Source organism: Magnolia sinica, chromosome 2, assembly GCF_029962835.1.
Source record: "Magnolia sinica isolate HGM2019 chromosome 2, MsV1, whole genome shotgun sequence".
Classification (NCBI taxonomy): domain Eukaryota; kingdom Viridiplantae; phylum Streptophyta; class Magnoliopsida; order Magnoliales; family Magnoliaceae; genus Magnolia; species Magnolia sinica.
Genome location: NC_080574.1, coordinates 7344500 through 7371255, shown reverse-complemented (window position 1 = coordinate 7371255; position 26756 = coordinate 7344500). Strand labels below are relative to the sequence as shown.

Genomic DNA, 26756 nt, shown 5'->3' with positions numbered 1-26756 from the left:
GATCTCAGGATCTGTTGCTTAGGTGTGGCCCAATCAGCAAATGGCCTGTACCCTTCTCCACAAGCACCAAAACTGCACTCTACATTCCTGATCTGAATTTTCACAGCACAAATGTCACGGATAAACCTGATCTAACAACAGGCTATCTTTTTACCTGTCACATACAGTAAGGTCTCAATCTGCATTACGAAAATGAAAAAACATCCATCCATTCACTTTGCATATCCGTCATGTAATTACAACCATCTCTTTCGTATATCTTCCTAAAGCCAGTAGGAAAAACAATCCATGAACATGGATAACAACGGCCAAAAGCTACACCAGAAATCATGGGAGTTTCATGGCAGGCATGCAAAGGCCCTCACCAGTAAGCAAATCAAAGGACATGGGCCAGCCCCTATCTACTCATTTATAAAGCATCTTCAGTTCTTGCCAGCCCCTCAAAATTGACTAATAAAACCCCACATGATCCCACCGCTTTGGGAAGCAAACTGTGGTCCAACGCCTTCCGAACCAAGCCAGTGAATTTAAATGCCATGAGAGAGAAAAATGGAAAAACAACTGCCTTCTTTCGGCTGGAAATGCAGGCCTCAGACCATGTAAGTCATGCCCACCTGCATCAAATTCGTGTGTGGCACACTCAAAGTCGCTATACCTCTTCGGCAGTTCTTTCTCAAAAATGCATAGAAGTAATTTATCACGAGTTTCTTGATAAACCATGAGTCCTTCCTCGCCCGGATATCTCCATGCCCGAGAAGGTATACCACCCCTGACTCTTTGGCCTTGTGTAGGAAGGAGAGCTCCCTCTCCAGGCTCTGCTGTGCTTCCGACATCCCTGGATCGGCTGGGGGAAGAGTGGGCCCCACCTCGCCAGAGGTGCTTGCTTCCATAATCGTTTTGCCGGTGGTTCTGAAATTGGACAAGAGTGGCACCCCAAGTGAATAGAAACTCCCATTGGGAGCTACTAGAATTCTCGAACCCACCTCGTTTTCAGACTCAGTTTCACCATCGTCATCGTCACTCTCCAGGGACCGTTCCTGGGCTTCCCGGCGGATGAATTTCTCGAGGCTCTCAATCAGCAGCTGCTCAAATGTCTGGTGGTTTTCCTTGCGCACGTCCTTGTAGCCATACCTGTTGAGGTGATAGAATTTCCATTATCAAGACTGATGTTAGAGTGCATGCTAATCCAGTGTGGTCGTAGAAGAATTCTAAAACTACAACTGCTGCTATCTTCCCTTCCAAAAGAAAAATGATTTAAAATATGGGCTAATAATTATTTGGGAATTAAAGGCATATTAATTGCTTTGGAATCGTAGCCATTATCATCAGCAGCATCATTTTTTTTCCAGGAATAGTGATGGATGATTTATGTAAATGCTCATATTAGTGGATCATGCAGATCAGTCCATGCATATAAACACTGCGAAATACAAAATCAAGATTGAAGAGATGAATTGCAGCAGCACACATGCCAACCTGGCACACTGGTGTGAGATATAGGCCATATGACGAGTGGGTCATTAACATGAACATGTTTTCCAAGAAGCTAGTCTGGTCCAATTAGAGGGTGTGCCACATGTACATTCAGTGCATCTGGTTGAAATTTTCTTTCTAACCATCCACTTTCTGCATACAAGTGTGGCCAACAGATTTATGAACCTGGGTATGTTCACCATTGACTCCTAAATTTCTGGCCCAGGTCTCACGTGCTTGCATTACTTGCATGTGTGTGGCAGTTTGCAGAATTCTTCATGAGCATTTGAATCAAAGGGATGAATGACAACCTTGACGCTTTAAAGATTAGTGAAGGACAATGCCTCTGCATTTCTCGAAACATAATCTACCGGGGATGCTTCATAGACTACTTCATTATCGAATTGAAACTACAGATTTAAGAAAAATCTTTTTGCATTGAGCACAATAAAGTTTGGTTTACAAAGCAAATCATCATATGATTTTGAATGTTTCAGCATTCTTGTTTTTGAACCATTCGTGCACTGATAATGAATGAATGACTTGAAGCAAAACTAGTCAATGGTCCATATTCAACTGAAAGACTCACGGACTAAGATCTCTGACTGACACACACACACAAAGCAATGCTGATTGCCTTTGTACCCATATTACAATCTCCAGAGTTCAAGGGTCGTACCTGGCAATGCAGCGAAAGATGTGGTAGTTTTTTGGGCAGACCCGCCGAAAGAGAAACCTTTCATTCTGAGGCACTACAGGAACCGGCACATACTTTATGCAAACAAATATGATCATAGAGTGGATGGCCGGAAGGGTCGTCAGGAAATGGCCAAATATTGCCGGAATACCTTTCACCAGCTCATTATACACTAAGCCAATGCCAGGAGCTCTGATAGTCCCGAGGTTGCAGCCCAATTCCAGCAGCAGATCCATTGACAGCTTCTGCTTGACTTCAGTTTCGTATTTGAGCTTGCTCCCGTAATTCCAGATGTACATTATCATAAAAACTATGGCTGCAAATACCAATATGATCCAGCTTCCGTCTCCCACACTCCATAATACTGAAGAAAAGAAAACCAATTCCATCCCCAAGAAGAAAACGAGGAAACTGAGGACAACAATGATATTTATCTGCCATATAAGAAGCATGACAATGGTTACTAGAATCGTCGTTGCCATCATCACTCCGAGCTCAGCAATGCCTGTGGAACGGATTCGAGATCAGTAAAGAGAAAGAACAAAAGGGAACTAAGCACATAGAGAAAGTTACAAACTGAACTGGTTTGTAGAAAGAAAAGAAAACCTCAGCGAAGCCAAGTTGAAAATATTGTCTGAGAGCGAGTTAACTATTTTTTATTTTTTTTTGAAAGATAACGATTTATATTAAAAGGAGAAAAGGATACAAAAGTAGCAGTGAGAGACTGCTGAGAAAGCAGAAACACCTACACTCCAAGGAGAAAAAAATCAAAATCCTTAAAAGCATCTACTTGAGTGGCCCATTCAACTAACAAACATTTAGCTTTGGAGGCCACCACATTAGCGGTATCGGACATATTCCTAAAACATCTTCCATTTCTTTCTTCCCAAACAGACCACCAAATAGCAAGAATTGCCATCCTCCAAAGCATAGTCTCTTTCTTTCCTATTCTGATACCATGCCAGGCTTTTAGGAGCAGATCCAGCGAACCCGGAAGACACCAGCTGATTCTAAATCGCACAAGAAAATCTGCCCAAATATAAGCTATTAAAGGGCAATGAATGAGGAGATGATCGACCGATTCTTCTTCCCCCATGCAGCATAGGCAAATATTTGTTAAGACCATACCCCTTCTTCTCAAGTTATCAATCGTCAGGATTTTTCTTTTCCCAACCAGCCAGCCAAAGCCCAGATTCTTCGGAGGGGCCGAGTAGTACCAGACATGGTGCGACGTGTGATGGGCTGGAGAACTGTGGTTGTAGAGAAGCAGCTTGTATAGCGATTTAACAGTAAACAGAAGGGATTTTCTCCAAATGATCCTGTTGGCCTTTGATTGATTAGGACTAGATTCATAAATGCAGCCAAGCAGATTTGCGTAATCCTCAATCTCCCCGTCTTCGAGATTCCTTCTACATTGTGGGTTCCACTCCGTCTTACCCTCCCTAGTCGAGTAGCAGTCAGCAACACAGATATCTTGGTTTGGAGCCAGCCGGAACATATTTGGGAATCTTTCTTTAAGAGTAAACTCTCCCATCCACTTATCTTTCCAGAAGCGAATTCTATCTCCCTTGCCTAGCTCAAAACTAATCTCTTTGATAGTCTGTTTTTTTCAGTTGGAGAATACCTTTCCAAAGAGCAGAGGCCCTATATAAAGATGAGTCTTTTGTCCACCAGTCCCCCACTGAGCTGCCATACTTATTCTTGATTATCTTATTCCAAAGACTTTCACTTTCCGTCCCCAATCTCCTAGTCCATTTGCCAAGAAGAGCTTGATTCATCATCTTTAAGTCTTTAATGCCCGCTTCGCCTTCTTTAAAATGTGAGTTAACTATTCATGCCAAAGACGGAACTTCTCTGTTCGGAACTTAGTTTGTAGATGTGAGGCTAATGGTTGGTCCTTCCAAGCCATCGATCTGACACTCCCCATCATGGTGGACCATTACCAGAATATCCTCTCAATTTGTCAACAATAGCCTTCCCGTTGTTGGCATGCAAATGCACGGTTAAAAAGTAATCCACAAACAAACCACATTCGGTAGAGGAAAGACAAAAGATTTGATGACTAGGATCCTCCAATTTGGAAGATTTTAGGGAATGGTCCATCCATGTTGAGGGCCGTCAGATCGATGGCTTGGATAGACCATTCATGGGGCCCACATCTAGCAACTAACTTCCACACAGGGAAGTTCCTTGTTCAGAATAAATAGGAAAGTTGGCCTCATATAGTCAACTGTCATCATTTCAACAGCATGACCAACTTGCCTATGCCGCTACTTCACCACATCAGCTGGATTGCAGAACTAGAGAGTATATGCTTAGATCTGCAACAAAAGTAGGGCTGTGAATGGCTGTCCCAAAGACCTGTCAGACAGGCCTGGGCTGGATGTCAGGCCTGTCCTTTTCTGTTGAGGCCTGTTGGGCTTTCCCAGGCCAACCCCTGACATTCTAACTATAAGATCCAAACCCAAGACAGGGAGGATTTACCATGTTCAGGTATGGATATTTGAACTTTGGAATGGAAGATCTTATAACATTGTCAAAAAAGCAATGAATTTTAGTAGTCTTGTTTATCCCAAGAGAGATGGAATTTGCAGTTTTTCCATGCCTATACAAATATAAAGATTCACACTGCAGTCCTATGTATCAGCCCATCAATATTTTTTAAGTAACAAGTTTGATTTTCAAGTATGAGTAAAAGAAACGACCATGTATAATGCATCTGCAAAAATAAAAATAAAAAATCAAACAGAATAAAGATGAAGATTTGCGGTGATGGTAATTTTATTGCGTTACCGTATGCATTCCCCAGCTCGTTTATGCTCACGAAGGAGGTGACAAAAACCAGACAGAAAACCAGCAGAAACCAATTCACCACAGGAATGTAAATCTGACCAATGAATTTCCGAGACGTGTGAATGATTTTAAGGCGAGGGAAACACCCAAGAGCTGTGGATTGTTTTATGCATGAGAATGTCGCTGTTGTCATCGCACGACTGGCGATCAATGCTGCAACATTGGCTATGAGGAGTACAGGCCAGAAAGCTCCATCTGAAGACAACAGTGATACATCGTAAGTTTTTGTTTTCTTACTGGTGGTTGTGTTAGTTGTGTGTGTTGCACACAGATATGGGGTGTAAGACAGTAACTTCGAGAAGCCCAATTAACCAATACACCCATACAATTATGTTAAAATATTAAAATATATATTAGAATAGAATATTGTTAATTACCTATGATATGAAAAAAAAAAAAAAAAAAAAGGTCTCATAAACAAAGCTCAGCCAGGGACAATTTTGGCCATGCAATTAGTTTTTACCTTCTCACTGAAACTTTGGGTTTTAAAAGGACATGGAAATGGATTTCGAGCACAGCTCCCTCCCTCCCTCCCTCTGTGTGTGTGTGTGCAAGAAGCCTGCATCCTTTGACCTCCATCTCCCCCTTTCTCTCTCCAAACGCGTTCGTCATATGCCATACCTATGATTAAATAATGATCCTAGAAGCTAACACTATAGGAGCCTCGTCCAGAGGTGCCTTACTTTTTTCATTAACGTGTAAGATCCTAAAAGCTTAGTGTCTTGACTCATTGGTACGTGACATAACAGTACTATCTGTGTAAGAATTTAGATCATTCATGCAGACAAACAAAACACAAATTGAGCTTACTTGGAACGGAAGAAAAGAAAACATCCTCAGACATTGTTAGATTGTCCATTAGGAATGCAGCTTGGCCGATGTATCCCAACAGAAGGCAAGGCAGAACCAGAAACACAAAGGTAAGCTGCAAAAATATGTAGCCCGTAGCAATCAGAACAAAGATTGATGAGAACCAAACAAGTCTTGAACTAATCAGAAGAACAAAGATAATTTCAGAGGAAACAGAAGAAGCCCATAAAATCCAGCATTGCTGTAATATATTTATTTATCAAAACATTAACTAATTGTACCCTAAAGAAAATATGTGAAAATTATGCATTTATGTAACATATCTCATGCTTCTTTTACCTGCACCGATCTCACTGAGAAGTAGCAAAGGTCTGCAAACATCGCCTCGGAACCTGAAATGAGATCAGCCGATTATAATCCTAGATAATGGGAAAATGTTAAATAAATTCTTCCAATGCACCGAAATGGGTAGAACCCTACCCTATGATTTTTATTTATTATTTTTATTATTTTTTGAGCAACTGAGAGTTCATTAAGAAAAAAGGAACCACAAAGTGGGAAACAAAGCAACCTTTCAAAGAGAAAAAAAAAAAAGCAGTATACAAAGCAGCCATGAACAAAAACAGCCGGACAAAAAGAAAAACATGAACCCAGGCCACTAGCTTAAAACATTCAATTTAGCCATGGGCCGCAAGAGAGCATTACCCAGTAGCACTACACCAAGCATCGTTTGGCCTTCCTAAAAACTCCAGAGAAGGAATGGCCCGTTCAAGGATAAAGCCCTTGATTTTATTGGAAAGAGCAGCTCTGGAATTTTATTTTATTTTATTTTGAGAGATAACCGATTGCTTTATTTAAGAAACAGAGAAAACAGCAAGGAGGGATACAACCCGCTGAGATAGCGGGATGATTACCCTCCAATACAGAACATATTACAACCCTTTAAGTTCACAGAATTAGAGGCCCACTCTACTATATACTGCTGAACTCTTTGGACCAAGGATTCCACTGAATTGGATTCATCATTAAAACACCTCCCATTCCTTACTTCCCATACTGACCACCAAACAGCCAGGAGGGCCATTCTCCAAACTGTATTTTATTTTATTTTTTGCTTGCCTAGAGTAGTCCCGTGCCAGGCTTTGAGCAACCGACCCGTCGAATCAGGGAAGGACCAAGGAATATCAAATAATTTTAAAATTGCCGTCCAAACCTGGTCAATGAAAGGACAGTGTATAAACAGGTTAATGAAAGGAAATATCAATATCTTTAAATAACGGATTGTCCCTTTCTTTCCAAACCTCGCAACAGACTGCATACAGTACCAACTTCGGATAGAGCCCTTGATTTTATTGGCCAGAGCAGCTCTGGAAATAAGGATATCTTTAAATATCGGATTGTTCCTTTCTTTCCAAATCTCCCAACAGACTGCATACAGCACCAACTTCGGATAGAGCCCTCGATTTTATCAGCTAGAGCACTCTGTAAATATGGATATCTTTAAATATCGGATTGCTCCTTTCTTTCCAAACCTCCCAACAAACTACATACAGCACCAACTTCCACAACTGCTTCCTCTTCCCATTGTTAGGGGCGTTTTTGCAGCTAATAAACTCCTCCTCAATGGATATACCTCTCAACCATACTACTATGAACTCCGAGAGTAAAGAATTCCAGACCTCAGATGCAACTGCACAATGAAGGAGCAGGTGAGCAACATTCTCCTCTGATTCCTTGCACATAATGCATCTGTTTGGGATAGCCATACCCCAGTGCTTCAGCTTGTCCACTGTCAAGATTTTTTGACAAATCGCCAACCACGCGAAGGCTGAAACTCTTGGGGGTGCGGGGACTCTTCACAAAAGCTTAGCAAACTGCATAGAGGAGACCAAGGATGCATGGTGGGAAAAGGATTTCAGAGAATTTTACAGATTTCTCCCATAACCAGATCCTTTCATCGGCTTTCAAGGGAGATAAGAGGACGCCCTGTAACACCAAGAGGAGGGACTGCAACTCTAGGATTTCCTTCTTTTTTCCTTCTTAGCATTATGTTCCATGAATTCTATCACCTCTAATGTCTGCACAATCCTTCACCCTATATCCTATGATGTTAAGGCAGAAACTGCCCCAAATTTTGGATATGGTAGATGAAAACCTCTTTAACATCCAATGTCAAAAGTCACAAAGGTGGTGGCTTTCGCCTGGCTAGTTGGTAGGAGCGCATCCTCACCATTGATAACCTGCAAAAGAGAGGTATGATCCTTCTGAACATCTGTCTCTTATGCAAGCGAGAGTCAGAAACAATCGAACACATTGATCCTTCTCGGCGGTCATATGGGCCGGTATTTTCTCGCTCGCAAAGGTCTCCTGGGTGATGCTGCCCTCGATTGGAGGTTTCCTTTTCACTTGGCATGTGGAGCAAGGACGAAAGCTGGGTAGGAAGCACTGAAGACCTATCATTTGGACCGAGAGGAACAACCGATGCTTCCGCAGCAGGAGTATAGTCTAGGGTGGTTTTTTGGGTCTTCCGGCCATGGGGCTGGTGTTGTTGTATTTCTACTTTTTTTCAGTTTTTAGTTTGCCAGTTTTCAGGTTGTGTAGTTTCCCTCTTTTATTTTTTGTTGTCTTTCTCTTTTCTTGTTTCCATCTTTTTCAGCTTTGTGCCCAATAAATTTCACCTTTCAAACAAAAACCAAAAAAAAAACAAAAACAAAAAAAAAAAAATCCAATACTGTAGGTCAAGCACTAGCCATTACAAGTTGATCTTCTTTTTTTTCTGATTGGTATATTGCAGTTTCTTCAAAGATAAAAACAACATGAGGCCTATGAAAAATAGCAGCAACATTCAATTTACCCCAAACATACGAAAGCTTTACCAAGTTATTTTCCAAATAAACACTATTTTGCTTCTTGAATACAAATACTTAAAGCCTAAGGGTTTATCTGGCTCCTTGGAATCCAACCCCTAGGAAATGGATTCCATCAAAGAAGCTGAATTTGTGTTTGGGTCCTGGGAATTATGGGAAATGAATTTTCCTTTTCTTCTCTTTTTACTTTTTCTTTTTTCTTTTCTTTTCTTTTCTTTTTTGAAAGGCAGGGAAATGAATTCTCAATTCCTAAAATTTGCCATTCTTATGATTCCCATCTTTAAGATGGGTTTCAAAATTTTCAGAAATGAATTCCCATCCAATAATCATATGTTTCTGAAAATGATAACAGATTCCTATAAACTCTTTCCCAGTATCCAAACACACAAACTGGAGTCCTGATTATAGCTTTCCTAGTACCCAAACACCATATACAAAATCTCTTTCACTGGGAATCTGTTTCTTGGAAACTAATTCATGACTCCTTTAAGATTCAAGGGAGCCAAACAGCCCCTTAAGGTCATATATATATATATATATATATATATATATATATATATATATATATATATATATATATATGAGAAAGTAGCAAAAACTCTTGATCCTAAAAGACGGAAGAAAGGTCATATACAATCGAGGGAGTATTTTTGCAGTTTGCGAAAGAAAAACGTATATAAAAAACACAAGTTCCCATGGGAACACATGGCAAGCATGTAACTGATCCAGAGCACTTGGCTGGCAAGCCCCACTGTGAACGGACCACCCAAAAATCAGGCCAATCATATGATCCTAATCATTCAATCAGAGCACGGCCCATGAGCAGGCGATGGTATTTATTTTCCTTATATCAAAATATTAGGGCCCACCGGCCAAGCAGTCCAAATCTTCACACTGAAACACATTCCATGGGAATTGGTGCATGATCAGTAGCATGCATCTAGAATTCCAATTTTTGTAGTCACTTAAGACTTGATTAAAAGGTGCAAGAAAGTAGTTATGCAAACTCCCCAAAATAGAGAATGTGCAGAGTCAATATATGGCTACCTGTTGCACAAAGAAGACAACCCCCAAGAGACAGCCATGCCTGTGTTGAATTCCTCTTGAAAAAATAATAGATGTGTACAGGATTAAATGCCTTCAACACACTTGAGTCACATTTTATGAGGTTGTAGATCCCAATGCCCCCAAGGCAACAAAACCATACGAATAAAGCAGGGCCAACTGCCAGCCCAACTTTGCTTGTTCCAAACCTCTGTACACTGAACAAAATTACAAGAACCGCAACCGAAATCATCACCACTTTATCTGCAGAATTTGAAGGAGAATACATGATCAATACAGCTTCCTTGTAGTCGAGCATGATACTGTAATTAACAAGAAAATGTAAAGATGTGAAACAACCCAAGCTTAGTAAACATGCATTGAACCTGATTCAAATGGAGGCATACAAAGGGGGGAAAAGACCACACCTTTTCTGAAAATATAACTAAAGTATTGAGATATTTATCCAAACACTCATGATATAAGATTTCATAGATATTGACATGGTTTATTAATTGTCTCCCTTCCATAGTTCTGTATTACTTGTATTACCTGGTTTCTCTATACAACGGAGCTTATTCAAGTCCAAATCTAACCCTCCCAAGTCCACGTCTTAGACTACATATTGAAATACAATTCACTTCCAATTTACCTTTTTTTTTGTAAAGATGCTTCCAATTTACTAGTGCCTTGACCTGTTCACGTGGTGACCCAATTTTGTCTTCACGTGCCCATTTTTTTGGGGTCTGTTTGGCTTTAGTTAAATCATAGATGCTAATCAAACAATCTTCATCGCTAAACGGATGTTACGAAACTTCTTTTTTTTCTTTTTCTTTTTTGGGAGAGGTAAAAGGATGTTACAGCACTGATATAGAATCATAAAGAAATCAGAAATCCTAAAGATATATTCCGTTCAAGGAGATGCCCATGATTGGATTCATCATCATCATCTTAAGCCTTGTCCCAACTAATTGGGGTCAGCAACACGAATCCCATTCCACCATTCCACACCATCAAGGAAAGTATCCTCGGTAAAACCATAGGTCTCCATACATGTCCTTTTGGCTCTTCTCCTTCCCCTTTTTAGAGCCTTCAACTTTGAACCAACTCCTAACTGATGCAGTTCTTGGTCTCCATTGCACATGGCCAAACTATTTAAATCTACCTTCCCTCATCTAATCAATAATCATGTATTGATGCTACTACTATGTTCCCTCAAACGTATTCATTTCTAATTGTATCTTGCCACTCATCCATCTCAACATCTTGATTTCAGCTATGCTCATCCTATGAACATGTTGTGTTCCTGACCTCCCAACATTCTGTCCCATAAAGCATGGCTGGACATCTAGCTATCCTATAAAATTACCCCTTCAATTTGATTGGTATGTGGCGAGCACAGAAAACTCTAAAGGCACATCTTCACTTCACACCCAATTCTAATTCTATGAGATCCCTCTCCATCTCTCTACTCTCATGAATTTTCGACCCAAGCTATCGAAAAATGGTCATTTTGGCGTACGTCTTGGTCTACAATCTTAACTAATTCATACTTTCCACTCCTATTGTTACTAAAATTGCATTCCCTACACTCTTTTTCAATCCAACTAATTTTTAGATCTTCTACATTCTAAAGCTGCTTCCATAGTTCTAGCTATGCATTCACCGCCTTCCTCGTCTCGTCAATCAACACAATGTCATTTGAAAACAACAAACACTATGGACCTCTTCTTGTAAATGCCTTGTTAGCTTCTTCTTCTTCTTCTTCTTCTTTTTCTTTTGAAAGATAACAAGCTTCATTAAAAAGGCGATGAGCAAGTGCCAAAGACTACAAAAACAAAGAAAGAAACAAGCAAAAAGACAAAGGGAAAACAACTTGGAGGAGAGATTACAACTACCCCATCCAACCCTTGCTCACCGCCCACTCAACAATAGAGAGCCACACATTGGTAACGACCCACTCCACCCCCTTACATTATGAAAATATCTATCATTCCGCTTGCGCCAAATTGACCACATGCCAACGAGAAGATTGAGCCTCCACACAGCTTGAGACTTTTTACAAAGAGCAACACCATTCCAAGCCATTAGGAGGTCTTCCACGCCGAAAGGCATGGTCCAAACTGGATGAAACTTATTGAGAATAGAGGTCCATATGAAGCTGGCAAAGGGGCAATGAATGAAAAGGTGGTTCACCGTCTTGGCATCAGCTTTGCACATAGGACGCATGTTGGGGATAACCATGGAATGCTTTTGTAGGTTATCGATAATCAATACTCTCTTTCTTCCAACAAGCCAACCAAAAGCCCACATGTGAGTCGTGGCCCCACTAATGAGAAGCGAATAGTAGAAGGATCTAACCAAGAAACTACCTGACTTATCTTTGCTCCAAACGGCGATATCGTTCTCGTCTACTGAAGGAGTGGACAAATGCAAGAAATCCAACAAGGCAGAGTACCCATCAATCTCGTCCTCACAAGGGTATGACAACAAGGAGGGTTCCAAACAACCAAACTACCACTAAAATCATAGCATCTATTTACCATGAGTATGCGATCCAGAGCAAGGCTAGCAATAGATGGCCTGGTGATGTGAAGAGGCAAATCACCCCTCCACACATCTTCCTAAAACTGAATCCTCTGTCCATTCCCCAAAGAGAGGGTGAGACATTTCTTTATTTTAGCGTCCAAGCTAGAGATGCCTTTCCAAACTGCCGACACTCTATAGTTAGAAGATTCCCTTGTTCATCACCCCCCATATTTGCTTTGAATAACTTGTCTCCAAAGAGCGTTCCTTTCCTCCCCGAACTGCCACCACCACTTGCCCAAGAGGGCTTGATTCATCAGGTCCATGCTACGGAATGTTGGCTCCACCTTCATGAAAGGTTTACACACCTTGCACCAATGAATGAAATGAAATTTTTTCTTCTCCACCGAGTCACCCCATAGGAAGTCATGCTTAAGCTTCTCAAGGTGACCAATAACTGCTTTCGGACATCTAAAAAGCGACATGAAGTAGACAACCTCCTTGATGAGGGTGATACATCCACCAAGAGACATGCAACGGCCCTTCCAACCAACCAATTTCCTCTCAAATATTTCCACCATTGTCCCCTAGGTGCTTTGTTGGCTTTCCAATGCAAAGATGGAGCCCCAAATAGGAAGAGGGGAAAGAATTTGCCTTGCACCCAAAGAGGCCAGCCAAGCGACTAAGCTCGGCATTCTCCAAGTGCACGCCAAGCATCTCATGCTTGGTCAAGTTAGCCCTTTTCCATGACACTGCCTTGAAACACCTTATAACCAAGCTAAGTTGACGATCTTGTCCTCTTACGCTTCGCAAAACAACAATGTATCATCCGCAAATTGGATGTGGGATATCAGAGGTGCTGAATTGCTCACCCTAAAGTAATACAGGATCGATGTATGAAACTAAATAATGAATGGAGACCAATCAGCAAATTAATTTAAATAATTAAAAATCAAAAGCATACTAAATACCATCTCACATTCCATGATTCTAAGAAGAAGTTATAAAAAGTTCAAACCTAAATTAACAAGCATACATCCGACAAGACATTAAATACATGAAACTAGGATCTAATTGATGCAGACACATCCAAATAGCATAGGGATTATCCTAACTTAAAAGGGAAAATCTAAAACTACCTATGACTATTTAGATTTGGGTGTGGGTAAGGCTAGGGTTTAGGGAAATTGGGGAAAACTTGAAATTAGGGTTTAATTGGGTACAGGGATTAGTTATTTAGGTTTTAATCAGAGGGGAATTAGAGTTTTGGATGGTTGGTGCCTAGGGATTTGAGATGAATGAGGGGAATTTGGGAATTTGGGTTTGGAAAAATTGTTGAAATTGGGGATTTTTGGAATCGGGTATTAGGCTTTGAGTTTGGAAGGGGGAATGGAAAGGGTTTTTATGGGAAAAGAGAAGGAAACAAAAGAGATGAAGGGGGACCGTGTGGCCAGCCCTATGGGCTCACATGTGTGGCCGTACAGTCGCACGTGTGGGTTCGGTAGGGTAGGGTTTTGGGTCCCAAGGTTGGGTTTGATGTGGGAACGATTAAGGAGAGGGATTGGAAGGGTTTGGAAGGGGTTATGAAGAATTTGGATGGGAGAAATCAAAAGTTATGACAAATACCTTGTAAAGAAGGAACTCAAAACGGATAGATGAGAACGTCGTGCTCACGTTGATGGAAGATCGGCCTCGCACCAATCACTCTTCTAAATCACATGGAAGGCTTCTTCACATCTCATGAAGATTAGAGAAAAGAAAGAGAATTTTCTTCTTCTTTTTAATGAGCAAAAACACCTAAGAGGTCATAACTAGGGAGGCTATGTGATATGTGATTAGAAGGAAAGGGGTCCTAAAAATATCTATTAGCATCAATGGGACACATATGAGGGTGTTCTCACAAGAGTGAGAAGGGCTTATGGTGAGACAAGTGTGTTCTTGGGCCTCCCATCAGGGGTATGCATTAAGCCCTTAACTTTTTACCGTTGTTATAAAGGAATTAATTGCCAATATCTACAATAAGGACATGTGGGGTTGGTGGATGAGCCTAGAGGGGGGGTTAAGGCAGAATTGAAGGTTTGGAGGAAGGCTTTAGAATCTACAAGCTAAAAAATTAGTAGAATCAAGATAGAGTATCCAGTATGCAACTTTAGTAGGATTAATAGATGAGAAACTTAAACCTTCAAAAAAAAAAAAGAAGATGTGAGACTTAAGTGAAAGAAATGATAGCTAGGGGATTCCTCACAATGATCACCTTTGCTATCTGCACTCTAGTGATCACATAATAAGACTTGCTGAATGATGTAGTAATGCAATCTCTAGATTGTTGTGTGAGCACTGCATGCCAATGAAACTTAAAGGAAATTTAAAGAGACAGCTATATACCGATTACGCCATACTAAGTAAAGAATTGGGTAATTAAGAAGGCGACATGAACGAACATTGCAGAGATGAGAATGTTAAGATGGATTTGTGGAAGCCTAGGAAGGACAGAATTAAGAAGGAATTATACGAAGCAACCTTGTAATTGGAGATAAAATGACTAAGAGCTGGTTGAGATGGTTCAGCCATGTGCTAAGAAAACTGAAGACAGCCCAATTGAATAGGGTTGAAGGACCCTATATAACTTGGACGAGGCTATGATGACGAATAATAAATGTGTTACTTATCAAAAGATAATACTATATGTAGGAACAACTCATATGTAAAGACGTTGAAGGCATGCAATGGCCGAACATTCATTGACTAGTTTATTTTAATAAATCTTTGTGATTATCATAGCAATCACTAACTATTGCTTTTGAAGTCTCATCATCATATCAGCCTTATACCAACTAATTGGGGGTTGACTCCATGGATCCTTTTCTGCCATTCCACTCTATCAAGGGCCATAACTTTAGTTAGACCATAGGTCATCAAGTCTTTCCTTACTACCTCCAGCCACATCTTTTCGGGCCTTCCGCTTGCCATTTTAAAGCATTGAACTTGCACCAACTCACTTCTAACTAGCGCAGTTCTTGGTCTACATTGCACATTACCAAACCATCTAAGTCTACTTTCCCTCATCTTATTACACATTAGTGCTACTCCTACGTTCCATCAAATGATATTGCTTCTAAAGTCTAAATTGCAAATTATCGAGTTATAACTGCATGATAATTTTAATGCCTTTTGAAGTCTCTTTCATATGGTTATCCATGATAAACACGGAAACAAATAAAGAACAAGAATACTTCTTGAGCCATAGACATAATCAATAGACTATAGGATTACCTTGCTCAAATCCTGATATTCCAACTTTTAGACCACTCACAGCCGACATAACTGCAATTTGAAGGGGGGGAAATGAACAAGGGAATAAATAAATAAAACATAACTGGATCTTAGATAGAAGAAGAAGGCCTTTTATATGCAAGAAGAATGGTCTACATGATAACATTCTTCCCAGGAAAACAATACATAACCTGACATTGCAGGAGTAACAACCCCATCTGCTATCACCATGGAAGTACCGGCAAGCACTAACACGAGCAGAAGCTTTTTCAGTCCCAGTGAATTCTCAAGACGCTCCTTAACTTTTAGTGACCTCTCAAGCTCAGGCGACGGCACCTTGAGCCTGAAACTCGATATACGAGCATCAGATGGCAATTGGTTTGGGAGAAGACTGACCTTCGCATTCCTGCAAATCAACGAGTATAAAGCAAATGTGCCCCCTGTTATGACACAGAAAACATGCCCTCATGAGAAGACAGATAAGGCTGCACTTGGACACTTGATCTGATTCAACAACAATAATCTGATACGCTAGAGAGTAAATAACAGATGTGGGGCTAGCGCCAGTGTGACAAATATCGCCAAGATTCTGAACAAAAAACACGAAAAATACACTAAATAATGTTATCGGCTTATCGCTGCATTTTCAAAATCTCGGCAGATTCTAAAATATCGCATTTTTTATCATAATATTAACACAATATTGACTCGAAATAGTAAAAATAAATAAAGAATGTGTTATATAAACACACATTTTTAATTTACATTTATTTAATAATTTAAAATATATTTTCTTTCAGCAAGATTTTCTTGATAATATCCCCAAAAAAACTCGAAATTTGAAAATCTCCCTAGAAATTTCCAGGAAAAAAATTCCATCAACGAGATTTCTCGCTATGGCTAGTGCCACTCAAACTGCAATTACTGTTCATTTCAAATCCACTTAAAATGCCTGGAACTGCAATCAATGGTTCGACCATGGTTGTGAATCGGTACCACTCTCACTTTGGTCATTTCCTCTGTAACAAAACAAATGTTTCTGTTTACTTAAGCACCTAACAGAACCCAGATCATGAGAATCGAGAGAAAAAAAAGGATTGGTTAATGACCTGTACCGTACCTTCACCATCATCATTTGCCCAAAGAACAACAAGGACATATTTCACCAGCGGTATTAGAATCAGGGTATACAGAATCAGTGAGAGCGCTCCAAGAACATCTTCCTTCCCGCGGATAGGACATTTGTTAAACATCACACCAAACGTATACAAAGGACTCGTCCCGACATCACCAAAGACAACTCCAAGTGTCTGAAAAGCTAGCACAATTTTCCTTCCCACGGTAAAGTCCTGCAATTAAATTTAAACAATTCAGACAGCAATTCCATAGTCGTTCAGGTCTCAGGTGAGCGCAATCAGCCAGTTCTTAACCGAAGTTTCACACTTTATGGAACAACTGTTTCCATTGACTCAAAAGGAAAGGGTCGAGATATCAGCTTGAATCAAGAACAAAGATAGATTGATTTCATGCAAGATCTAATGGTTTAAACAAATATGGAGCCCAGTACTATTACAAGGAAGAATAGTTTCAGTACAAAAGCTTCATGACAATCTAACTACAAGGGGAATAACGCCATATTCAGACAACATTTCATAATTCAGACCTAGTAAAAATGGTCCATATGCTGTGAAAAAGTGAAAGCTCTCTCTATCTATGAAATGTGATCGGGTGTGGGATACTAAGCATTGAGAGCATTGTTCATCGAGCAAATGAGGATTGTATGTAAGATGGCTGAAATTGTACATCACATTGCACAAGCCTATGTTACCAGACACTTTGATATAAAGGATCTGATCCATGATAGAGTTGAATTGCAGAACAGGAATCATGTAGCTGACCCCAATTAGTTTGGATAGTGCTTAGATGATGATGACCCATCTCAAAGCCTTCAATTTTAAGTGTAAATGCCAAACCCACTCTATGCCTGGGTAATGTGAACATGAGATGCCATGTTGGGGTAGCTGGCAAGAGCAGCAGCTATGGTCAGGCACCAAGAGACAGCTCTTATGCAACTTCCAAGTTAAGGTGGCAATGCCTTTAGCAAGCAACATGAGTTCTTCACCAGATGTACTTATAACAGTTGTGCAACTCATTAAGGTGATGCCAATGCTATCGAATCTCCGCATGAAGATTGGCTGTTGACTAATATTAAATCAGTCTTGATAGTGCCCAGGCATCTAACAAGTAACTATAAAATTAAATAATAATAAACTACGAAAGATAGGAAAAATGAACTAACATTATTTTGAATGTTGACAATACTGCCGGATCCAACAAATAGAGCAAAATAAATGCAACTTGTGAAGTAAAATCTTACCTTGAATAGCGTTAAAATTCGAATATGTTTCAATAACAGAAAGTAGTGACAAGGATGGAATAAAGTTCCAATGCAATTAGCAGATCAAAAGGACTTACATATCCATTAATTCAATTCCTCTGATTGGATCTCCCCAATCGGAAACAGATGTGAATTGAAATCTACAATCTAGAGTCATATCATAGAAAACTGGAACAGCTTCAGGATCCAACCAAAAGTTGAAAAGTAAATGATAGACACAAATTTCCACTTACATCATAGTCATGCCTTTGAACACTGGGAACCTCAAGTGCCTCGACATCGAAGGAATCAATCCGCGGGCCAGTCCTGATCAACCGCTGCTCAGCGTTTTCATCTTCTTCAGAATCGAAACCCATCCGAGAAGGCAAATCTTCTTCCGAGTCGTCTTCGTCTTGAAAAACCCATCTCGATTCCAACGAATCCATCGTCACCAATCCGCCATTCTCCCTCTCCGCGCCTTCCTCCGCCATTAATCCAGTGTAAAATGAGGAACTCCCTTAAAACGGAAAATCTCAAAGCATCAAAGGCAAAGACAGAAACCGAAATACCGCATCGAGAAACGCCAATTTACCGATAATCCAAGTCAAGAATACATCAGATGAATTGAGAAGTGGAAGAAAAATCGAAATCCAAGAAAACCAACTTCCCAAAACATCGAAAGTAGGAGATGGAAGGAAAATCAAAATCCCAGTAAACCAAGAACAGGAAAAGTATGGAAACCCCACATCACGAAAACATCAAAGTAGATGAGAAACGGAGTAAAACCCTGAATCCAACAGCAGGAAATGAAATCTGAAAAAAAGAAAAAAAAGAAAAAAAAAAAAGGGACCAAAGAGGAGAGTTCTTGGAATCCAAATACAACGGATCTTGTCTGAAATTCAGCTGAAAGAAGAGAATATTAAAAAACGAAAACGAAGTAAGAAATCAAGACCAGAGGCGCTCTGTTCAGGGCGTTTTATCCATGGAAATTCCGGTTGTCTTCCCGGTTTTTTCTGCAGTTCGTTGTATAGGAAAAAGAAAAAACCGGTTCCAGGTTGTGTTCGAAGGCACCCAAACTAGAGCCGGTAAAAGCTCTAACATGCGCTGGGTGAGTAATGCGCACCCCTTTTAGAAGCGCGGCGAGTGCCCGACGGCTTGAGCGTCAAAATCAAGCCTATTTCACGGGGCGCGAATTGGGTACTGCCCCCACCCACCGGAACCTAGCTAGGAACGGACGGTCCTGTCAGGGGATCTTCGGGCCCACAGTGATGTATATATTTTATCCACTCCGTTCATAAATTTTTAAATGATAATATTTCTAAACATCAAAAAATAGAAATATTGAGGCTTAAAATGGACCACACCACAGGCAGAAGTAGGGATTTAAAGCTTACCGTTGAAAACTTCTTGGGGGTACGTAATGTTTGGATCAAGCTGATTTTATTTTATTTTCCTTTCGTGCAGGTCTACATGACCTTATCAACAGGTTGGATGGCAAATAAATGTTAAGGTGCGCATAGAAAGTTTTCAACGGTAGGAATTCAATCCCCACTGCTTCCTGTAGTGTGGTCCACTTAAGAATTCAATCTGACTCCTTTCTGGTATCATAATATAAAATGATATTTTAAAATGGATGGACTGCATAGATCAAACATATCCGTCATGGTGGACCCCACAAATCCCCTGACAGAGATGCCCCTCAGGGTAGGAAATCCAACAGATTAAAATGGTAAGGCCTACGTGAGTTTTGGATGTATTACTACCCTATCATAGTCTCTCGAAACAGATGGACGGAGTGGATTTGTCACTTACATTTCTATGGGCCCCACGTAGCGCCGCGCACAGGAGTATCTTTGTGCCTGGGTCACAGGCAATCCGCTTCCGTTCTTGGCGGTTACCCAGGTAGCAGTTTAGTGGGTGTTACTGTTACTGTGTAGGGCCCACTTTGATGAATTTGTTTCATATCAATGCTTCCCATCCGTTTTTTTAGCTTATTTAAGGACATCGTCCCAAAACCTAATCACATTAAAGTATCTGGTGGACCACACCAATGGGAAAAGTGGTGAATGACCATTAAAAACTTTTTATAGGATACAAACGTCTTGGATGAAGATAATCTTTGTATTTTCCCTTCATCGAGTTCAATTTGACCTTATCAACGGGTTAGATGGAAAATCAACATTCAGGATATTCCTGAAGTGGGCGTTGGGAATTTTTTAAAGGTGATTATTCAAACTATTGCTTTTTCTTCTGGAGTGGTCCATCTGAGATTTGTATATGTGTAATGTTTGGAATCATACACTAAAATGAGTTGCAAAAACGGATGAACAGAGTGGATATAAAACATATCATTAAGGTGGGCCCTACGTTAAGGGTAACACGCACAAAGCTATTACTCGGGCAACAGCTAATCTATGCGCCGTCCGAATGGGGCAGTACCGGACGGGGAATGGCTACTCCCCTGCCGCCAGCCCGGTGGCTGTGGTCGGTGCTCTGTGGGCCCACCATGATGTATATGTTTCATCCATTCCGTTCATCCATTTCTAAAGATCAATTTAGGGCTTGATTCCAAAAATGAGATGGATATAAATCTCAGGTGGACCACACCACAGGAGAACAATAGTGATTTGATATCCTCCTAAGGCCCACTGTACTGTTTATTTGACATCCAATCTCTTAATTAGGTCATACAGACCCAGATGAAAGGAAAAAACAAATATCAGCTTAGTCCAAAACTTTTACAAAAGATTTTTAATGGCTGACGCTCATTTAACATTGTTTCTTTCTATAATGAGGTGAACTTGAAATTAGGATATAACTTATTTTTGGTCTCATACTATAAAATTATCTGAAAAATATAGATGGACAGTATGAATGAAATACATACACCATAGTGAGGCCTACATACCTCTGAACACCAGCCATTGGCTGGTGGGGGAAGTAGCCAATCCGTTCCCCAATTGGTACTAGCACAAACAGTTTGGCTACTCTCCCGCCACTAGCCTGGTCAGTGCTCTGTTGGCCCCACTATGATATATGTATTTCGTCCATGCCGTTTATTTATTTTTCAAGATCATTTCATGGCATGAGACCAAAAATGAGATATATTCCAATCTCAAGTGGATCACATTACAGGAAACAGTGTTGAATGAGCGTCGACCAATAAAAGCCTTTTTGGGGGTCATAAAAGTTTTGGATCATGCTTATTTTTGTTTTTTTCCTTATTCTGAGACTTTATGACCTAATCAACATGTTGGATGTCAAATAAACAGTACGTTAGGCCTTAGGAGTATATTAATAGTGGATATCCAATTACTATTGTTTTCCAGCAGTGTGGTCAGTTTATATCCCTTTAAATTTTGGGATAAAGCCCTAAAATGATTTGTAAAAAATGGATAAATGGTTTGGATGAAACACATACATCACTATAGGGCCACATAGCACAGACCACCAGCCACGTCGCTGGTGGCACGGGGAGTAGCCAATCCGTTTCCTTTTCACGGGGGTGATGGATTACTATCATCCTCCACCCGATGGATATTCACAAGATCCTACGGTTTTCATTTTTTTTGCCAAGTGGGATCCTTGTATCAGTGATCTAGACCGTTGGTATGTTGTATCCCACGGTAGATGGGCCATGCGCTCAAAATCTCCATTGATACAAGATTTTTTGTATTTCAATTTGTGGCATTTAAACAGATGGTTAAGAAGAGAAACACTGCGTAAGTGTGCATCCTTCTTGACGAAAGGCTAGAAAATATAGGTAACGCAAACTATAGGCCTATAATGGAATTCACCTGGAAAAAAATCAGGCCGTTCTGATCATCGACTGAGCCATCCCGTTGAATCAATGGACGATCGATGGTCTGACTCAACACTCGTGTGTAGTCTATCTAATAAACGGATGAGCCTGACTTTTGTCTATTTTCATGGTACGGATGTCCTATGTTATATGGAAAAATGCCTTTCGTGACAAGTTGGCATACGGACACAAAATCCATACGCTCCAAGTGACAAGGCATCCCATGAAAAGCTCATGGCTAAATTTTAACCTAATCCAAAACTTTATCCAGCCATAGAAAAGGGTTGAGGAAAATCAAGGGAGGATAATATTTCTTTTTTAATGGCCCAAGGATTTTGGATCAGTCTAAAATATGGCCAAAAAGTTTCACGTAGTTATACATCACGTTCGGATTTCTTACCATGACATGTGTTTAAAGGCGTGCCCGTTCTCACCTAAGAAGGTGCGAACGTGAGCAATCTTTCACGTGGTCAGCTCATAGTTGTGAGTAGGGTTGTACAGGAACCAAGTTAGCTCGATTTGAAAAAGCTCCATTCAACTAGGTTTGAAACTGAGCTGAGGCCGAATTGGCTGAGTTTTTTATCCCGAAAAAATTTCGAACTAAGTTTAACCTAACCTGAGCTTAACGCAACATAAATCGAACCACAACTCAAACAAACTCGGATCAAACCAATTTGGTGGCCCACTTTGATATTAATGTTGCTCACCAAGTGTTTGGCAAAACAACACAATGAAGCATCGGCTGATGACAAGATAAATATGTATATGAAATAAATAATTTAAAAAAACAAAAAAATTTCGATGTTGCCTATCAAGTGTTAGATGAAATAGTTGTCCAATCGTTGCTTGGATGTAAAATGGTGAGAATTTGAAGATACAATTTATGTGTATGTGAAAATGTTGCATGGGCTCGAATTAGTTAGAGTTGCGGAGCTGAGCTGGCCAATCAGGCATAAGGACCAAGCCCGGCCGAGTTCGAGTTGGGGCAAACTAACGGCCGAGCCAATTCGACTGTCTACGCCTCTAACCATGAGAGCTTTGATAAGAAGCCACACGCGTGTACAAAGCATACCATACCCACTCCACCTTATATGACATATTGTCTCGTGGGTACCACATCTAAGTCATCCATCCGGTAGTTCGGACCATACCAAAAACAAATCTGGTCCATTCAGTAATTAGGCCACGATAGAAATGGGCAGACGGTTTAGAAACCCTCGGCCAATTTTTCTAGTTTCATAATATGTGGCCCACATTACTCGTGGAAGGACCTGATCTTGACCCAGGCATATAGACAGTGATCTCCGTTCTATGGACGGATTGGATCAAGTATCATTATACCATGCTGGCACATGTGTGTCGTCTGTATGAGCTGCCAACTTTCAAATATATTTGGAATGGAAAGTAGTGTTATTTGGCTTCCAATCAAATTCTGCCATGCTGACTCACCAAGGATGCTCATGGTGGCGGGGATACGACCTAATCCAGATAAGCCTGACGAGTACCTACTCACCTAACAATTTTCAAACATTTATCGTCATGTCTGACGCCTGCGCTTGACTCAATTGAATCCCACCGCTTGAATGATTGGTGGTGGGCCATCATGCAATATTAGCTGAGGATGCTGATTGTGTGGTGATCCTATCATCACCAGCATGTTGGTGACTCAACGTAGTAAGGTTGAATTGGGCTATATGAACTTGGTTAGAATTGGCCTCTTCAAAATATGTTTGAAAGTTGTTTGGACTAGTTCAATTTTAAGACATATGGGTCAATCAAATTGTAATATCAATGCAGTAACAGGACATGGTGAACTGATAAGTGTAGAGTCAATTCACAATAATATAAATAAATAAATAAATTTAAAAAAGAAGACGTAGATTAAAATGGATCCTAGTCATTCATCCATCTAGAAGGTCCTCTCATCGGGTTGACCATGACTACTCTCTTAGAGCCTGTTTGGCCAGGCAAATCCTATGGGATTAGGAGGGATGGGATGGATGTTAAGGTAATGGTGGTGGTGTTAATGGATTGGTTTAAGATCCAAGAGATTGCTATATCTCAGGACAAGTTTACTAGGTCTGTTTGGCATGCCCAACATATCCCGGGATTTTACTTTCCAATTCGTCCATCCAAGAGATGGGATCAATTTTAAGGTAATGATGGTGATGTCAGTGGATTGTTTTAAGATCCATGGGATTGCTTATATCCTAGGACAAGTTCACCGGGTCTATTTGGCTCGTCATGCATATCTCGGGATGTCGCGATCCCATCCCTCCTAATACTGTGGGATCGGTCCAGCCAACCAGGCCTTTAGGGCAAATCTCATGGGATTAAGAGGGATGGGATGGATTTTAAGGTAATGATGGTGGTGTCAATGGATTGGTTTAAGATCCATGGGATTGCTATATCATAGGACAAGTTCATTGGGTCTGTTTGGCATGCTCGGCATATCCTGGGATTTTACCTTCCAATCCGTCCGACCAAGGGTTGGGATCAATTTTAAGGTAATGATGGTGATGCCAGTGGATTGTTTTAAGATCCATGGGATTGCTTATATCCCGGGACAGGTTCATCGGGTCTGTTTGGCTCATCATGCATATCCCGAGATATCGGGATCCCATCCCTCCTAATACCGTGGGATCGGTCCGGCCAAACAGGCCGTTAGAATGCAAATAAAAATGAACCATCATTTCATATGCAACTACAAAATGGAGAAGAATTAGATGGCTAGGATTATTTCAATGAAGGACACCTTTGGTCCATCTTCTATCCACTGTGGGTCCTACCAGATGAACAGTCTGGATCATTGTAGAACCCCTCTTCGGTTAGTATTCATGAATATTGGATTAGCGTTTTCCCTAAGGGCCCGTTTGGGCGGGTGGATTGGGAGGGATTGAATGGTATTAGGGTGGATGGCATGGATTTCTAAGTAATGATGATGTTGTCAGTGGATTGTCTAGAGATCCATGGGATTGCAGTATCCCTGGATTGCTAAATCCAATCTGTTTGGCGCGCCCGGCCAATCTTGGGATTAAACCTTCTCATCCCTTCCAATCCCTCAAACCAAACACGTCCCTGGGAAATTTGAAAGGATTAGGTTGAATTGGATGGGATTTAAAGGTAATGATGGTGTTGTCAGTGGATTGTCTTAAGATCCATGGGATTGGGATCGGATCACTGACTCTGTTTGGCACGCCAAGCCAATCCCAGGATTTGACTTTCAATCCCTTCCAATACCATCCAAGCCCTTCCAATCCGACCGGCCAAACGGGCCCTAAATGGAATGCCTATCCAAAATTCGAGATTTGCACATGATTGCCTAATAAAGGCGGACCAAATCCTATCTCGTCCGAAAATCAAAGATCCATGTTGCGCATTGAGTAAGTGCAAGTGGGCCCCACATTCTCGTCTCCCCAATGAGTGGCATCAGTGGCCTAATTGACCGACCACGGATTGCAAAATTCCTTCTCCTCGATAAGACAATCATGTCCATCTATTTGTACTTCCCAAATCAAATGGTTGGGATCTTCTAACTTAGGCAATTGGGGATTCCCAAATCCACGGTCGAACCATTAGCTCATTTGTTTGGATTACCTGACCATTGGTCTCACCTGCACGAGCTTGTGGGGATGGGGTCAAGCTCATTTCTCAGTCAGGTTAGGCTTGTACCATGTATAGTAGCTTGGCCAAGCTCGTTCGTTTTTTTGAAGGATATTTTATATTATACACAATAAGCAGAAATCCTCATTTACTCGTTTTCGCATTATTTTGGCTTGTCACGAGCCTATGTTGAACGGTGCTGATAGGACTTGGACATGGGTTGCTTAGGAGTATTTGCTGGCTTACATTCAAAGTGATTTTGCTTTTTAACCAGCTTCCCATTGCAGCATGAATCCAACAATGAGATCTGGGACTGTTAACAGGCCAGGCTAACCCTTGGACTTTTGTGCTGGGCTTGGGTTGGATTATCAGGCTTGGGCTTAAAATTCAAGCCTGTTTTTCAATTGGGTCAGGTTCGGACGGTGTACACTACCCCGTCAGCCCAGCTCAAATCTAGTTCAGTCAGGCCCATTAGGATTTGCAAAGTGCAAAAGGTAATTTTGTAATGTATAGAATATAAAAATCCTCATTTACTCTTTCACTCCGCTCATATTTATTTTGTAGCCTGTAATCCACCTAACAATGACTTGGGCTCGATCTCTGGCCAGGCTCGAACTGGATTATTTTGTCTTGTCACGGCTCAAGCTAGGATTTGGACAGTTTGGACGGTGTATCCCACCTGTAGAGACAATCCTAGCCTTTAAGCACCATTTTCACGGCTTCTACACTGCTGGGAAAGCAAGCATTGTATGTAAAAGTTTCCATACAACACTTTACGTGAACATTTCTCTTCCCTAATTTTCAGCATCACATGTTGGGTAAAGCGGTTGATCTTTTGAGTAGGGTTGTCAATGGGCCAGAATCGGGCCTGAAAAATTAAAATTATGAAAAATCTGGCCCGATAGCCCGGCCCAAAACAGTTCAAGATCTGAGCTGAGACCTAACCGGCCATTGACAGCCCTGCTACTTTGAGGGGTTGCCCGGGGCTTTGCTTTTCTAAGAATGACACTGACTTGTGAGGATCTCGTATCAATCCCATCCTCAGTCATGGACGCACTTGGATGAGGAGGGAGCACGTTAAAAACGCTGCGGTGGTGGTCCTTACACCATGAATGGATCTCCTGCTTACACGTGGCACGAGAACAATGGTTGTTTAGAGAAAAAAGTCAAGGTGGGCCATAATCCAATAATTAAGCACTCCCGTTGAACGCAAGACTAATGGAAATCCACATCCGAGGAATACATATGGCTTTTAATGTTAAATCATATGAATATTTACAAAATAGTACCTCATTTCCTCCGGTTAAATTTACTTTTAACTTCCGTTATAATTCTTACTAAAATGACAAAAATGCCCACCATAGTATCTCCGCCCAAACCATCCTCAGCTAGGAACGGACAAGGGCTCTGAGAGTCCACCATGATGTATGA

At 40.9% G+C, this 26756-nt stretch overlaps 1 protein-coding gene across 3 annotated transcripts; it reads right to left on the bottom strand.

Moving 5' to 3' along the window:
• Positions 1-62: 62 nt before the first annotated feature.
• LOC131233401 (potassium transporter 7) lies at positions 63-19012 on the bottom strand. 3 transcript variants are annotated; one of them, XM_058230104.1, is made up of 11 exons: positions 18873-19012; positions 18175-18437; positions 16664-16892; positions 15735-15983; positions 15544-15594; positions 9748-10008; positions 6173-6225; positions 5834-5948; positions 4964-5218; positions 2153-2675; positions 63-1131 (listed from the first exon to the last, which is right to left on the bottom strand). In XM_058230104.1, exons 2-11 carry the CDS (start codon positions 18409-18411, stop codon positions 591-593), a joined length of 2514 nt encoding a protein of 837 aa, XP_058086087.1. In that variant the 5' UTR covers positions 18412-18437; positions 18873-19012; the 3' UTR covers positions 63-590. The 3 variants fall into 3 exon arrangements, with proteins under 3 accessions (XP_058086087.1, XP_058086078.1, XP_058086095.1); XM_058230095.1 differs by having other exon boundaries at positions 18175-18984; XM_058230112.1 differs by having other exon boundaries at positions 5063-5218; positions 18175-18979.
• Positions 19013-26756: the final 7744 nt, after the last annotated feature.